The 17,070-nt window shown below is 35.4% G+C and overlaps 2 protein-coding genes and 1 long non-coding RNA gene across 5 annotated transcripts; 2 read left to right on the top strand and 1 right to left on the bottom strand.

The window, feature by feature from the left end:
- Positions 1-2,054: 2,054 nt before the first annotated feature.
- On the top strand, positions 2,055-8,672 carry LOC107759767 (ras-related protein RABE1a). Of its 2 annotated transcripts, none has more exons than XM_075254163.1 (9): positions 2,055-2,191; positions 2,304-2,431; positions 5,033-5,105; positions 5,446-5,546; positions 7,100-7,165; positions 7,475-7,572; positions 7,681-7,743; positions 7,822-7,914; positions 8,401-8,672. In XM_075254163.1, the coding sequence occupies exons 2-9, from the start codon at positions 2,359-2,361 to the stop codon at positions 8,482-8,484; spliced, it is 651 nt and encodes a 216-aa protein (XP_075110264.1). In that variant the 5' UTR covers positions 2,055-2,191; positions 2,304-2,358; the 3' UTR covers positions 8,485-8,672. The 2 variants fall into 2 exon arrangements, with proteins under 2 accessions (XP_075110264.1, XP_075110265.1); XM_075254164.1 differs by having other exon boundaries at positions 2,094-2,191; positions 2,327-2,431.
- A 478-nt stretch (positions 8,673-9,150) lies between these two features.
- On the bottom strand, positions 9,151-16,657 carry LOC107759768 (kinesin-like protein KIN-5B). Of its 2 annotated transcripts, none has more exons than XM_075254162.1 (24): positions 16,435-16,657; positions 16,075-16,279; positions 15,163-15,292; positions 14,903-15,058; positions 14,478-14,815; positions 14,265-14,403; positions 13,900-13,997; positions 13,669-13,825; positions 13,518-13,587; positions 13,343-13,419; positions 12,940-12,993; positions 12,750-12,830; positions 12,556-12,667; positions 12,386-12,472; positions 11,902-12,077; positions 11,648-11,809; positions 11,464-11,571; positions 11,027-11,185; positions 10,849-10,932; positions 10,563-10,768; positions 10,133-10,234; positions 9,941-10,050; positions 9,701-9,852; positions 9,151-9,522 (listed from the first exon to the last, which is right to left on the bottom strand). In XM_075254162.1, the coding sequence occupies exons 2-24, from the start codon at positions 16,251-16,253 to the stop codon at positions 9,316-9,318; spliced, it is 3,144 nt and encodes a 1,047-aa protein (XP_075110263.1). In that variant the 5' UTR covers positions 16,254-16,279; positions 16,435-16,657; the 3' UTR covers positions 9,151-9,315. The 2 variants fall into 2 exon arrangements, with proteins under 2 accessions (XP_075110263.1, XP_075110262.1); XM_075254161.1 differs by having other exon boundaries at positions 16,075-16,282; positions 16,435-16,582.
- On the top strand, positions 11,734-12,630 carry LOC142181259 (uncharacterized). The gene is made up of 2 exons (XR_012709887.1): positions 11,734-11,869; positions 11,998-12,630. It is a non-coding gene; the product is annotated as an uncharacterized LOC142181259 (long non-coding RNA).
- Positions 16,658-17,070: the final 413 nt, after the last annotated feature.

Raw genomic sequence — 17,070 nt, 5'->3', positions numbered from 1 at the left:
AAGTTTTTACAAATGAACTAAATAACTTCAACATCTTCTGCTGAAGTTTTTGAAAAAAGTTTATCCACGACAAAAAAAACTTCAGCTTATTTAGTGCTGAAATTTTTATAAATGAACTAAATAACTTCAGTATCTTCTGCTGAAGTTTTTGAAAAAGCTTAATGACAAAATTAATGAATCCAAGACAAAAAAACTTCAGCTTACTTAGTGCAATTACAAACAAAAACTTCAGCAAATAGAGAACAAAACTTCAGCTACTATGCGCTTAAGTTCAACAATTACAAACAAAAACTTCAACAAATAGAGAATAAAACTTCAGCTACCATGCTTAAGTTCAGCAATTACAAACAAAAACTTTAGCAAATAGAGAATAAAACTTCAGTTACTATGCTTAAGTTCAGCAATTACAAACAAAAACTTCAGCACACTTGCTACTTCAGGCCCGTCTACTAGAATGCTGAAGTTTTGCATGATTGACTTTGCTACTTCAGCCATGTATGCTGAAGTTACGCGAAAAAGTGGATACACTTGCAATTTTTTTTTTTGCAAAATGAGCACAAGTTAAAACGTGACCCAAAAAGTGGGTATAAATGCAAATGCCCCGTGACTCGTATGGTTCGTTCAAGGCCCATTAGTGGAAGCCTAAGCCAAGCCAATTGAGAGCGCACCAACATTTGGGAGCAAATTGAAGGTGAATTGATAGAGGTTTGGTCGTGCTTTTAAAATTAGTTTGTTTTGTAAAAAAAATAATTTGATGAGAAACCATTTGTGTGGGCGAAATTCAAAAATAGCCAGATTTATAAGTGGTAATTGAAAATAGCCGCAGTTTTAAAAGTAATTAAAATTTAGTCACTTTTCATGTAAAGATAAATCTGAACAAAAACACTGTTTAAAATCCGGAAAGTACCCAGCATAATATATTGGAATTCGAATTTTTTACATGTGAACTTTCAGCATAATATACTGGAGTGCTCCAATCTCCAGTATATTATGCTGGAACTTTCCTTGTTGCAGCAAAACAGTGGCTATTTTTTAATGACTTTGTAAATGCTGGCTATTTTTCAATTACCAGTCCAAAAACTGGGTAGCCCGTACTATTTTCACTATTTGTGTTCGATTAATCAATTTGAAATATACAACAATTAATATTTGACCAAATTTTTAAAAAGTATTTCTAAGTGTATTATTTTCAAAAGTATTTTTGGGAAGAAACTATTTTTTTCTACTTCTTAAAAACTGTTTCTGCTTCTACTCAAAAATAATTTTTTTCCTTTTAAAATTTTGGCCAGGAAAAAAAACTTTTGGAATGAATTTTTTTTTTTTTATCAAAAAGAAGCACAACCAAACAAGCTATAAGCTAAAGTGAATTTTACCAAGCGGTGGCCAAGCTTGTTTGGATGGTTGTTACATATTGTATTATATCGTATTATTACTTTAAATACGATGTTTGTTTTGGTTATTATTTAAATTTTATTGTATCGTATCGTTAAGTGCGTCGTTACGTAACGACGGATATGCCACTTTATGTAACGACTGATTTGGTGTGGTTGCATCATTATCTTGTCTTTTTCTCATCTCACTCTTTATTATTATTAAATAATTTTATTTTTTCATTTACCCGACCTTTTTATATAATAAATTTACCCCATATCATAATTTTTCTTTATAATATTGCCAGTTTATTTTTCATATTGCTTGTACGTGATATAATGAAACAACAACAAACGATACGATGTATCCAAACATTGTATTTATCAAATAATAAAGTACAAATATAATATAATACGATACATTATGAAACGATGTGTAACCATTCAAACAAGAAGATTCTATTGTGATTTAAATTATGATTTTTTGCTAAGTACTTTTTTTCTATTTTTTTTGTGATATTGGTTTTTTTAGTTGATGCACAAAAAAAATGTGCCTTATTTTTTATTTTATTTTAGGAATATATTTTTATAATCACAAAATATCATAATTCATAACTTATTTCATACAATATTTAATAACTTTCTTTCTTTTTTAAATTTGGTGCCAAATAAAATCAGTCCTTAAAAGTCAATAAGGAAAACGAAATTCCAGTGGCCGACGGGTGCTAAATTTTATATTTTATTTCCCCCATTTTAACTGTCTCCCTTTATTAGATCTCCCACGTATTCCCAACCTCTCTCTTCACTTTTTCTCCGATCCGGTACGTATTTGTATGTATATGCATATATCTATCTCTGTACATACGCATGAATCAAATTAATTACTCATATAAATTTATTTTTGTTCAAATGTTCAAACTTTGATTTATCTAGGGTTTTTAATTCCTCTTCATCAGTTCCTGCCTTCCTGGATTCGTGAGGAAATCAAATGGCTGCTCCACCTGCTAGAGCTCGTGCCGACTACGATTACCTCATCAAACTTCTATTGATCGGCGACAGCGGTAACGTTTTGTTTTCTATGTTTATTTTCCTTTCTAATTCTTTTTTTAGTATATCCTTCTTTACATTCCATTATTTTGTATTTGTTTCGTTGATTAATTCAAATATTCAGGTGGTCTTGCAATTGAAATGGAGTTAAGTAGTTGTGTAGCTTGTTGTTTCGTTAGTTCACTTGATTCTATTATCAATGAGCATTTACAGTCATTTACTTGCTGCATCATGGTCTAAATACTAAGTCAGAGCAGCTAGGACAACTTAACAACTCTGTGTATTATCCTAGAATTTACAGGAGCTATGGAGCGACAAATACCGTGATATTCCATTACTGTATAGCACATAACTGCTCATACATTGTACGTACAGCATATTATGCTATGCATGTGTTGTTTGTATAAGAGGCACAGAAGGTGTGAACTTACCAAATGACTACTTCTTGATCCTTCATGTGTTAATGCTCCACTTCATAAAACAACAACCTTTTCCTCAAGAGTTGAGTGATGAAAACCTTGTCGGTGAATTATGGAAGTTCTCCAGGTTCTTCGCCTTCCCTTTATTCTCTAAGAAAGGTGAGATTCACATTCGGTTGTGAATTCCAATGTGGCAGGCATATATCTACACAAAACCAATCTCTTTTATCCTAGTCAGAGGAGAAGTTACCAAACTTTTAGCATTGCTTACACTTTGCACGAATGGAGTTTTTATTTGGGTAATTGGAACGCGTAAAATGTGCTTTTATGACTCACTGGGCTGCCAACATCCTATTGTGGTTTTGTAGTGGAAAAGATAAGAAGCCTGCAACACTCATTGGAATCCTTCCAAGCCTCAAGTGGTTTGCATCATACTACCATTGGTTACTCTGATTGATTGAGGTGCGACCTAGAAATTTTGCAGACAATATGATGGACGAGTTTTAGATAATAAATAGAGAATATTCTTGATTAGATATTATAAATAGATGGAAACTGCATTTTAGGAGAAACTTCCAATTCTAGAAGAATGCACCTAAACGTGGACCATCAGCAGTTGTTTAATCTGAAGGTAGAGAAAGATGGTTCCTTTTCTGTTAAATCCAGATCCAGCCTTTTGGGTAAGAAGTGGCAGGAAATGACACTGGCCATGGAAAGGTTTGCGGAACAACAAAGCTCCCCTAGAAGTGATGTGTCATACTTGGCTAGCAGTGTGCAAAGCTTGTCTCAGACAGAAGCAAACTTCAGAGGAGATGATATACTCCCTGCTGGAGATGCTATTTGTGTTTAATGGCAGAGGAAGATTCAGTTGTGCAAAGCTTGTCTCAGACAAAAGCTTGTTTCAGACACCTTTTTATGCACTGCCCATATTCCTGGAAAATCTGAAACATTTTTCTAAGGCTAATGGGAATCAGTTGGGTGATGCCAGGAAGCATGAAGGAGATAATGAGTTTCTAAGAGTACCAAAACAACTGAAGAATTTGTGACATAGGAGTACTATTTTCTTATCAGTAGGATATGTGGAATACTGTACCGCTGTGCATCATATGGCAAATTTGGAAAGAAAGGAATGCTAGATGTATTGAAGGAAAGGCTACCGCACTACATTATATAAATTTCATTTGCTTACGACTTTTTTTTTCTTTTTGGGTGTTGTATGGAAGATTTAAATCATTTTGATGCACTGTTGGACTTTATAGACTCCTTGTATCTTGGATAGGAGTTAACACACCTCTTGTACTGTTTCACCACTTGCTTATTCTTGACTTTTTGTAAATAAAATTCTCCTTATCAAAAAAGAATGTTGAGGACTGGCTTATGCTGTTGAGAGTAGGGTGATGAGTGTTTTAATACATACTGGAGTTAAAAGTGCACTGGTTCGTGATGAATCTGAACTTGAATTTTGATACCAAATTGATGGAGCATTGGACGGAAGAAGAGAGAAAGGGGAGAAAATTGAGAGAAATGGAAGAAATAAAGAACAATCAATTCTTAAAGTCATATTCCTTAAGTCAAGTATTTAACAAAATAGAAAAAGGCACTTATGTTGTAGAATGCGGAACCCTTGACAAGTCAAAACTCTTAGAACAATTAGGACTCGATCCCAAACTAAAAGATAAAGACTACCACAAATTGATAGATTTAAGATAATCATAGTATCTTTTTTTCTTTCCTTGATCCATCATTTGCATTGGAGAATTTTCAAAGTTCTTGGTTGAGGATAAAGGTCGACAAATTGTGAGCATGTCAAGATGAGCTTCCTCTGTAGTCCCCTCCCCCCTACAGTTCTTTTGTTGTTTCTTTGAGCAAATGACTCAGTCGACGAGAATGTTAAAAAATCTCCTTAAGAAAAAGCATAATTGTACTCATTTGGAACAAGTTAAGGAACCACATTGCCACCGAGGTCAATCTTCAAACTCTGTTAGCACATTGTCTTCTATTCAATTTTTTCTGTGTCAGCATTTCTACAATTTTCCATTTGAAGATTGACTGCTGAGTAGAAACTGGGAATAGATCAACTGCTATTCTCAATCTTGGTCGATCAACTGTTTTTTTTGAGATGATGAACACTTTGTGATTATTACTTATTTGGTTTTTCTGAATTTAATCAAGTACAACTTATATTTGAATTTTCAGGTGTGGGTAAGAGTTGCCTCCTTTTACGTTTCTCAGATGGCTCCTTCACCACCAGTTTTATCACCACTATTGGGTAGTCATCCTCTCATTTCTTTCTTGACATTCTATGGTTTTTAATTTCATATCTTGGTATTTTTCTTAAACTGCTTGTGTTTCAAACATAAAGAAACATATAGAGATGTAATTGATTAGAAGTGAAACTTCACAATGAGATAGGATTTCTCATTGAATAGCAGCAGAGAACCTCTTAAACTTAAATGTAAACCATGAAAATATTTAGTAACATGGTATTCAGCAAGATTAAGAGTATTAATGGCCTCTACTAAGTATATATGAGTGTTGGTATTTAAATGTTTTCTCTTTCTTTTTCTTTTTCTGCCAATTGATTCCAATGCAAAAACTTTCTTTCACAGTATTGATTTCAAGATAAGGACCATAGAACTTGATGGCAAACGAATCAAACTGCAAATTTGGGATACTGCTGGCCAGGAGCGGTTCCGAACAATTACAACAGGTATACATGTAGGTTATTGTAGTTAATGATTTGCCTGAAACATAGACCATGCCAGTCCTCTATATGCTGCCTTTAACTTGAGCATGCATTCTTCATGAATACTCAGCTTTCTCTTCTGTAATATAGGTTTCTGCAGTTAATTGAGAGAAACATATACCTTTGAATGACTAATGTTAATGCTATGTAAAAGAGAACTATCACTTGTCCTGAACTCAACTGAAGTTTACATCAAGAAGAGACCATTCCTAACTTTTATTTATGAATTATTGTCTGATAAATATGTGGAAATTCCATAAAAGAATGTTTTATTTTTCTAAGACTTCGGTTTTATCCATCATGTAGAATATAAGCTAGAGAGAACACCAAAGGGTTGATAATGCATGATTGCACACCTGTATACCTTGTGTAATTATATTGTATTTCACCTATTAGATGGTATTGCTAATTAAGCAGTTGCCTAATTTATGTTGCAGCTAATAAGTTGTCTTCCACTAATTAAGTAGTTATCTAATTATAAATCTCTTGATTACAGAGGTCTCCTAGTCCTAGTCATATTCATGTTTTATCCACACTAAATAATGTATACAATATGCTAAAGCTCCTACCCTATTTGCCCCGTTAGATGATCTGCTTTAGGCAATGTCTTGTCCTTGGACGTCAGAGTGCCTTGATGAACGTATCAGTCAACTGGTTGCGCTTAAAATAAAGTCAAGATGAATCAACTCCCTTAGCCACACTTTTAGCCCCATGAGCAAGGATGATAGCATGGACAACAGGATGTGGTTCCTCTTGGTTGCCAGGAACTCATTATAATCAGTATCTACAATAAGGATGGACTGCACCTTCTGGCTCGCACAATCTTCACACCCATAAACTGAAGCTATGTGAAATTTTCCCATGATGAATAATAGCAGGGTCTCAACAGTTCCTTTGGTGTAATTGTTGCGTATTAGGTAGCACTGGAATAAACATCATATCAGGTGTTCGTCCTATCACATCATCTCGGTAATATCACAAACCTAGATTTACAAGCTGGCTTTGAAATCAAGCAGTTTGAACTTGGGAGTATTTGCTCCATGGATGGTAACACAACTTCGACTATGCACTTGCTCAAACCCCACAAGATAGCTTGCTTATGGTACTTTGGCAATTTCCTTTGTTCGAATATTAAGAATCTAGGAACATAAGATGAGTGTTAGCCTGTCAATAATTGGGAGCAGCAAACCAGATTAAATTGCAACATTAGTAAGAATTGTGATGTAGTAAACTGCAATGAATGTCAGTCTCATTGAGATTTGTAGAAGGGCATACTGGAATAAATGTTGAACTGATGAGAAACTTTCTGTTTTTTAATATCACGTTTAAGTAGGGTTAATCTCCCGTAACTCTGGGAAGGTTATGGAGCTACTTATGCTCTTAATAGATACATACGAGTTAGCAATGTTTGCAGGGCAGCTATGCTGTCTGTTCCTTGATAATTGCCTTTCCTTTTGGTGACCTGTCAATTTGCTAATAAACCTGCTTATATTTTTAGTACTTTACTTCTCATGCAGCTTACTACCGTGGAGCCATGGGTATCTTGCTGGTATATGATGTGACTGACGAGTCATCGTTTAACAGTAAGTTCCACTAGTTTTACAAATAAAGTGCTTGGAGTAGGATTTTTAATTTGGAGTTGGATTTGTTCCCTTTTTTTGTAGATGAATTTATTGTCTTGAAAACCCAGGGTTGGGTTAATGGTGAGGGTTTAGCCATACACTTTGATCTTGGGCTAGGAATACCTCCAACCTCTTGCCAAGCTTCCATTCTCTGAAAATATATTTGTTTGCCTTGTATGATTTGCAGTCTGTCTCTCCTCCTCCCTCTTCTTCTTGTTAGGTGAACTTCCTTAAGATAAATTTGATTAACATTTTCGTTGGTTCATTTAGACATCAGGAATTGGATACGAAACATTGAACAACACGCTTCTGACAATGTCAATAAAATACTCGTGGGAAACAAGGCAGATATGGATGAAAGCAAACGGGTATTCTGTCTATCTCCTCTATCCATCCATTCACTATTTATTTGTTGATATGTGTGTATATTGCCTTCCTTTTCTTTTGTTCTCTCACTTGATATGATCCTTCTCTAGGCTGTTCCTACATCCAAGGGTCAAGCGCTAGCTGATGAATATGGCATTAAATTCTTTGAGACAGTAAGTGGAACTGGTTTTCAGCATTGGAATTATTTTCCGGCAGCACTCATACTCAGATCCTAGCTATATTTCATGCAGAGTGCCAAGACAAATATGAATGTTGAGGAGGTTTTCTTTTCAATAGCTCGGGATATAAAGCAAAGACTTGCTGAATCTGACAATAGAGCTGAGGTATGAGTTCCAAACTTCAGATTCAACCCCCTTCCCTTTTTGGTTTATTGATTAGGAAGAAAATGTATTGTAATTCGTCTTCTGGAATGCTGACTATGGATGTCTTTTTGTGATTCAACAAAGGGCAAAATCTTTGACTGAAAATTGAAAACTCTTCCATTATTTCCTTTCCATTTTTCTCCGTCTTAGTGAATCTTCAAATTCTTGTTTTGGCTGACTATAGTAGAACTAGTGCGTGCTTGGACTGAAATATTTTTATGGAAATGAAAGCAAAATGAGAGAATGCATGCCTTTGTTTGATCACATTGACAAGGAAAGTAGAAATAGGAAAATGGAATGTTCTTAACTCAAAAGATTCTTAAATAAGTGGCAAGTAAAGAGACTGCTAATCAATATCTGGCCTTCAGTTTCCGCCAAGATGCACTTTTTAACATCTTGGTCCACACTTGTTGAGTGTATTTATTCATGCTTTCCTGGACGTTGCAGCCTCAGACCATCAGGATTAATCAAGCCGACCAGGGAGCAGGAGGTGCTCAAACTGCCCAAAAATCAGCTTGCTGTGGTTCATAAGAAATTGGCAGTAACGAAGATAGGATGATGAGGGAGGAGGAATTAATCTTTTCCATGACGTTAATGTTTCTTCACAATCTATTTACTTTCTCGAAGCTCCTACTATGTCTAAAAGTATAATCTAAGTCTTGCTTATTATTTCTGGCTTATAAGAGATCTGGAGGAGCTGTGTACTCCTTTTTGTTCTACCTTTTTTTTGGGTGGTGTTTGTAGCCATTTTACTCTTTATCATTTTTTGGTGCTCGAGCGTTTGTGGACTGGACAAAAACGAAAACAGAATAAAAAAGGAAAAATAGAGAGAATAGGTAACGAAGATGGAAGAAAGGGGTCGAAAATTGAAATTAGGTGAATATCTGACACAGTAAACTTGAAGAAGGGTAAATATATTTCTTTTTCCATATTTTTTCCTGAATCTTTCTCTTGCTTCATAGAGCTTCTCTCTTTTCTTCCATGATTTTAAAACGGCAAGGGCGAATTATTTGTTGGACGGCCCTGTGGAGCTTTTAGAAAAAGGCAGTCTTCGACGCAATAGTTAGTTCAGTTCTCATTACTATCCTTTTTCAATTTCCCTATCCCTTCCTTTATCTAATTTATTAAAAAAAAAAAACATGGCTCATATGATTCAATATTTTGCATACGGGTCGAAACCGGTGCAGGGGTATAATAGAGCAGAACCTAAAAGTTGATAAATATTCTTGAAAGAAAAGAGGAAAAGGATGATGCAACAACAGCATCACACAACTTACAAAATCCGACTTTGGCTATACTCATCAGTAGATGAGTGCAAGTAATTAATTCCTCGAGGTGGCAATTCTCTAATCTACTGCCAAATCAATTGACATCTGCAAATGGAGTTCTATTTGGAGATGCTCCTGTACATTGTTGCAATTGCCGCTGATTCTTTCCCTCAGCACCACTCCACTTTGGTTCATTTTCCAGACTAACTTTAGATATCACTGTTCTCATATCTTCAATGGATGCTAGGCTGGGAATTTGTATCGGTCGCTTCATCGGTGTCTGATCAGTGTACATGTCAACCTGTTTATAAGATTATTGTTCAATAAATTAGAATGCTACAACAGCAAGATTACTTTATATCATATAACTAAAATTTAGCTTAGATCCTTGACAGTTCGTTGCGGCCGTGGATCAAAGGAAGCTTAGAAAGTATCCTGTGAAAATATAAGCAAATGAAACATAGTAAGCCAGTATATACCATGTAGTCTTTTTGGAGGCATTGTTCTTTTGTACATTGGATATCTGATATACATTCACCATGGTTCTGTTGCATAGAGTTCAGCTGATTCAGACAGATGCTACTTATTGACTCAATTCTATTCTTGTGTTCCATGTCCAACGTCAAAGAATCTGCAAACACATGACAACTTTGTTTAATAAAAGCATCTCAGTTTGAGGGGGAGAGGGTCATAATCTGTATCCAGAAGATTTCAGATACCATTAAAAGAAGTCAGCAAATCGTGACAATGGGCTTCAACTTTCTCGTCCACAGATGAGGAAGTGGAGAGAAATTCATCATATGCACCACCAATTCTGATAGAGCATTCCCTGTCAATGGGGAGATAAAAAGAATTAGAATTGAAATTAACAAATAACAGAAACCTGAAAATGGTTGCAAGTGAGAACTTACCGTGAAATGTGTTCTAACTCTTCAAGATTGTTTGTAAGGATTTGATGGACTCCTGATTGAGTTTCTCCCAACTGTTCATTCAAGTTATCCACCTTGTTTGTGCTAAACAAGAAGAAGAAAAATAATGAATGAAAGATCCAAAAACTTCTTCTGAGAGCACCGAGTCTTTCCAACCAAACCCAGCTAATAGTCTCTTCTTTTCTTTCATAGTAGGGAATTTGTATATGCATTCAAATGCTTCGGTAAGATATTCATGCTTTTGGAACAGTTATTTTGCAAATTTCAAGTGTGTTTCTGTTGTTTTGTTCATATATAGCAGTATTATAGCATCACCAGGATGTCGACACCTATCTATCTTCTAAATATCCTTATCGCAAATCCTACGCCACCTTGTGTTCCTTCAATGCCATAAAAAAAACGGATATCTTACCACTCTTGCAGGCGATTTTCCAAAGTCATTCTGCTTGCTGTGTACGTGAATGTGTCTTCCAAGAAATTTTGCTTCACCTCATTAATGTATCCATTCAATTTTTGCTTTGCACTAGTTGAAACCTGCTGGACACCTGATATTTCTTGCAACAGCTGCTTATTTTCTGTTGCACTAGAATCCTGGAAGTTTCTTGACGCTTCTGACACCTGACATTAAATATTTTGCGATGAATAAATCTCTTATTGAATGTCATGCATGATAAGAGATGTAGTATCAACAGACTCACCATAGCTGCTTTCTTAGTTGTCAGAGTTGCCAATATTGCAGCAATTTTGTCAAGAGCCAAATTTTCTTCTCTAAGTGCCTCTTCCTGCCATGAAGAGAAAAAGAGAGATTTTAGCTTCCTGATAGGCACTTAGATATAGATTGATTAAAGATAGTTGGGTCACTCTCTGCTTCTTAACCTTGAATGTCTTCTCAAATTTTTGTAGTTGGTCAACTTTATTGATGTTGCTTTTATCAAGAAGTTTCATCACTTCAGAAGCGCGTTGATGGAGATCATCAAAGAAGTTTACAGTCGCCTGAGAAATTAATTGTGCTGAAACAAGACTTCGACGAAGTGCCTGTGGCATCCAAGGTTTGTTCAGTTCTATGTTTCAGTAGCTAGAATACATAAAAAATCTGTATAGAGTTTACAGTCGCCTGAGAAATTAGTTGTGCTGAAACAAGACTTCGACGAAGTGCCTGTGGCATCCAAGGTTTGTTCAGTTCTATGTTTCAGTAGCTAGAATACATAAAAAATCTGTATAGAGAGTAGAAGATAAAGCTAGCACTAATAAATACCTGCATAGGCTGTAAAAATGATTCTTGTGAAAATATATAAGGGCAAAAATTGACTGACCTCTTCTTGTTGTTTAGCAGAGAAATCTAGTATTTCTCTTTGTTCGTCCAGAGAATTCTTGATATCACAAACGAAATCTTTGGCCTCCAAAGATGCAGCTCTAAGAAACTGTATTGAAAAGATCCCCGCTTAATTTAATATAACCTAATCAGCACTGCACATCAGAAACACAGAGACTTCTTACTTTTTCAACTGTGGTAGCTTGAGATGATATTTTAGAATTGATCTGGTCCAGATCAGTAGAAGCTTCCAACTGCAATACATCAACAAGCTCCTTCAAGCATGCCATGCCAGAAGTGTATGTCTGAGTCATTTTGTTGATCTTTGATTCCATGACCTTAGTAACCTAGTGGTGGTTATTAAAATGGTATTGAGTTCCTCAACCAATAAACTTAGCATACTAAAGGTCAGTAGAAAGCTCAGAATTTAATATCTTACATAACATTTGCTGGCAAGAAATGAGCTGACATGCTCCTCCATGCCTCTTAATTGATGCTGTTGCTGGGAATTCAACCCGTGAATGATTTTGTGCAGGTCATTTAAACTTTTATCAAGCCGTGAACCAAATGTATGCAGCAGATTTTGATTATCTGCTTCCAGCTTGTCTTTGTGATCTGCGTAAATTGGAACCTTTACGAGTGTATACCTTGCTTATATATATTAAAGAAATGGCATGTTCAGTTTGCTTCAAAACATGAGAAAAAGGTTGCAGCTTGGAGTCCTAGTCAAAGAATAGAGAGATCATTTTACTTCTTTAGCACTGCCTTAGACATAAGAGTGTAATTCATGCTAATATATAGAACCAAAAGGCTGCTGAAAATTTTATTCCTGAAGAGTCGACAGCTTATCATCAGGAGAATACAGATGCAAAATATAATGCCAGCAAGATGAACCAATAAAGCAAACAAAATTCAAGAGTTACCTATTCTTGAAAAAAGTGAAGTTATATCCTCTGATGCATTCTGCAAATTTTTCCGCAAGTCCTTCGCACAATCGATCAGACAATTTTCTGTTTGCAAGTTACAGAATCACATAATCATGGAAGAGTTAAGCTCATACAGAGAAAAATTTACTTGGGAGAGATTCAAATACCTGAATGTATTTGTTTTGAAATAATGAACTCTTTTTCCTTCAGTGTTGAAATAGCAATCCTGTGATTCTCTTGAAGCTCATGTAATGCCTTTTTACTATTTTCTAGATTTGCCTAGGCAATAGTTGGAAGATGTGAATTATTTACAGAAGAAGAAGCACTATGCATGATTTATAAACAACTTTGTTAACATTACCTGGCACTCTTTGAGTTCAGCTTTCAGGTTCAGTTTTTCTTCCTGCTCCCTAAGATAGAGCTCACGGAATTTATTAATTTGCTGTCACAAGTCAAGGGGGAAATATCCAGTAAGTGCATACATTTAATGATTTAGGATCTTAATAAACATTAACAATAAAGTAAAGAAAGGGAAACAATGCCAAAATTACCTTTTCACTAATGTTTAGATCAATCTCCAACTGCTCCATTTTCTCATTCTTTGCCTATAAGATACGACAACGACATTTCAAAATTAATTAAAACACAAAGTGCCAGGAAAGTCCTACACGGTGAATGTCTCATCATGCACAATGTTGTTCTAAATAACATATAACCAATATATTGGGGTCAGAACTTATTGACTATTTAAAGTGGTTTAAAGCTAGATTGTAGTCACTGGGTTAAAGGCCAAATTGCGTTTTTGGAATAATCAGGTTAAACTTCACCAACTCGAAAGAAATCTTTTAAGATCTACTCAAGAGGGAAGTCATACAGTTGTTAGATAATTTCATTCATAGACGAACCATCTCTGCAAATTATTAGAAGTTGCTAGCCAAATCTAAGAACATATACCTTTTTTTCTGCTTCATCCTGCAAAAATCTTTCATGAGGAATGTAAACTCCATTCTTTTCTCTTGCTGCTCGGATATCTGGTAAGATCATGAAAGCAAATGACGTAATTGGTAAAGAAGTATCCTAGCATGGAAACAAAGAGATCACACACCACAAAAAAAAGGTGTTAATATACCTTGTTTCATCCTTTCAAATTCTAAGTACAGATCCTTGAGCAGCACTGCCTTGGACATTCTCTGGTTAGCCTGAAATCCATTAACTTTATCCAGCTCAAACTACAGACAACACCTAAAGAATAATATAAGCAAGAGAATCACAGTGTCAACCTCTGGTTTGTTTTTGATGTTTTTAGCACGGTGTGCATAATCCAGTGTGCTTAAAGTTTCTTCAAGACAATGTGCAGAGGGAGATATTGTTGCAATAATACAAGTTTTTGTCTTTCCTCCTAATGAATCTCGGAGGAGTCTTGTTAACTTACTATCCCTGTGTAATAATAAGAAGAGTTTAAAAGGAGAAGCATAGGAAGAACTCCAGAGAAGTGCTTTTTTGACACAAACCTGTAAGGTATGTGAATAGAGTGTTCAACCAAAGCTGTTATAACACGACCAAGAGTAAGCAAACTCTTATTGATTTCCCCCGCTTCTCTTGCACGAGCCTGAATTCAAACAGATATAGTTGTTGTAAGTTGGATTCGCTTTATCAGGGTTAATCCATACAAGACTTGTTTCCACCATTCCAGAAGATGCATATAACCGACCGCAGCTTTTTGGGATTGAAGCATAGTTGTTATCATGTTCTTTTTTGTTTTTTTCCAGTGCTAATTTGTCATAGTTAACATTTATTTGAATAACCGAGTATAAGAGAAACGTAAAAGCTTTCCAATTTTGCTTTAAAGCACAAATCTGTGATGCTAATATCATACCTCTCGTGCACCTGATCGAGAAATATTTTCTGATCCTGCTAAATCAACAAGATTGAGCTTGCCACACTTAATGAGCTCCTCATCTCCAACAGTCATTTCTTTGACATGAATAGTTATGCTAAAAACAGAGTGAGAACGGCTGCAGAAGAAGAGTATCATTAACTTGTCGCTTAACATTTACTTTTTAAATCGATTAAAGCTAACAGGTCCTACCTGCTGCGTTTGTTCAATAGAGTGTCTGCTGTGCGCCTCCTGGCTGCTCCTCGCTCCAGGAGGTTATAAATGTCGTTTGCACTGTACACAGCTTCTTCCTCAAGACCCCTCACTACAACACAACCTTTTCCATCCTCCATGAGAGATACAGGCTTCTTTTGTCTCTCTTCTGAAGACTTTGAGGGCTCTTCTGAAGCTAGCAAGTCAGTGATTTCTTCGTTGTATAGTTCCCAAAAAGTCACTTTCATGCTATAATCTGCATTTTGACCTTCAAGCGTATCGAAAATTTGGCGAACTGCCCTTGGAATAATACCTGCTTCAGCTGGTAATTCACCAGCCTATAACATAAGGAAAGAACAAGTCTTATGGACAAGAGTAGATCAATGTGAAAGATGATATGGTGTATAGTGTGAACCAGTTAATACCTTATTCCTCATTCCTCCTTCCATTGTGTATGTTTTACCTGTACCAGTTTGCCCATATGCAAATACAGTGCAATTAAATCCGTCAAGAACTTCCTTAACAATGGGCGAAATGGCTTGATCATATATCGATCTCTGTTGTGCTTTTGGGCCAAAAACCTGGTAAATAGCATATCTTTAAGACAGCTCCTAATGCTAACATTCTTAACATGCCATCCATCCATTTAATGAACAAAATGCTACTATAAAACAAAGAATTATACCTTGTCAAAAGTGAATACTTTGTCTACTTGCTTGTTAGCTACATTTTGTAAAACAGAAACTTCTCTTTTACTTTCATTACATGTTATGGCCTTTGGAACATTTATCCTTTGCTCATCATCATTCAATGGCCTGAAACAACAACAACAACACTAAGATTTGTAAGATTTGTCAAATGAAATTTGTAGCATTTGTTTTTCTTGAAGCCAATGTGTAAGAACATCAATCAGCAATAATGCATCCAATCCTAAGCCATTGATGTCCATATTGAGGTGTGTTTTTCCACATTCAATTTTATAAGCACATAACGATAATAAAAAAAGGCAGGTTTACAGCATATAAATCATGTCCTGAAATATGATTTCAACCAAAAGAATAGAGTAAAGGCAAAAGTTGACGCCGTGGAAACAACCTCCTGTAGAAATGCAAGGTAAAGCTTCGTACATAAGGCGCAATGTGGTCTGGCCCTTTCCCAGGCCTCGCACATAACAAGAGCTTAATGCACCAAGCTGCTTTTTTTTAACAAAGTTTAGGCAACGAGGAAATGTTCATCTTGGTTAAATTTCAGGTACTGGAGGATATAGTAATCATATACTAACTGATACTGTGAATCAAAGCTTACACTTTTTGTAGCAACCCGAGGATCGTAAAGCAAAGAAAAACAGAAGCATCAAATTTGTTAGCAGAAGTTCATAAAAGCCAAAATAAACTACACAAATTACATTTAGGCACATAGGTATGGAATCTTACACTAAACAACATAAATTAACACAGTATCAGTTCATAAAAACTTTTTAGAAATGATGTACACACAAATACAGACAAACAAACACAACACACACACACACAAAAACACAAACACATACTAAAAAGAGTGAGTAGAAGCACTCAGAAAATCTAGAGGAAAGGCGCACCTGCATCTAACCAGAACTTGAACATTGACCTCTTTATCCTTGTCCAGCCGATTGGAATTGTAGTCAATCCCCCTCGGTTCCGTTGCCCTCCGCCGTTCCGGTCTAGGTGTAAAAAACGGTGACGGAGACGGTGCCATTCCCACCCCTACTTTCCTACTTAAATCCGGTGTCAACGACATGATATCTGTAATCCCCCCAAAATCTGCTGCTAAATCAAATCAAACAACACAAATCAGTTATCTAATTCAAAAAATAGCTGGAGTCAATTTAATTAATAAGTGTATGTATTATTCTGAACCAAAAATTACTATCTGAGCACAATCATAGATGCAAAAAAAAAAAAAAAAAAAAAAATCTTACCAGGCTGCTAATCAAAAGAAGAAGAAAAATCTGGAGTAAGCAAAGTTGAGAATTGAAATCGAAGGATTGTTTCAGTCTTTGGCTTTGCTTGTTTCAGCTCCACTTGAATTAACCTAGAATTTGATTTGTGTCGGATTTTGGAAAATGTAGACTTTTTAACGGCTACTTTTTGAATAAAATGGTAGGGATGGAGCCCACTTAAGAGAAATTCAAAATGAGGCGCCTTGATTTTCTTTCCATATTACCTTTACGGATCGCTGGGAAGAAAGGAAACATTTAGAAGTGGACAGAAAAAGGAAAATAGTAAGAGCATTTTTTAAATTCATAAATGCTTTTAGATTTTATTTTTGCCTTTTAAGTAAATAAAATGAATTCAAAAATCTAATTAGACACCTCACAGTGAAACAGTTTTGAGCTCACGATGTTGTTTAAATACTGAAAATCTTTAAAAGGATTATTTTTACGATAAAGAATATGTGGAGTAACGTGAGAATGCTATATCGAAATATGAAAATACACTTATAGTTATAAATGAAATTTAATAAATGGATGTGAAATAAAAATTGTTATTTTTGTTTGTGTTGTCCGCAAAATGGGTGTGATTCACTTTATTTTGCTTGAATTATTGATAGAATA

This window comes from Nicotiana tabacum, chromosome 5, assembly GCF_000715075.1.
Source record: "Nicotiana tabacum cultivar K326 chromosome 5, ASM71507v2, whole genome shotgun sequence".
Taxonomy (NCBI): Eukaryota; Viridiplantae; Streptophyta; class Magnoliopsida; order Solanales; family Solanaceae; genus Nicotiana; species Nicotiana tabacum.
This window is presented reverse-complemented; position numbering and strand designations above follow the sequence as displayed.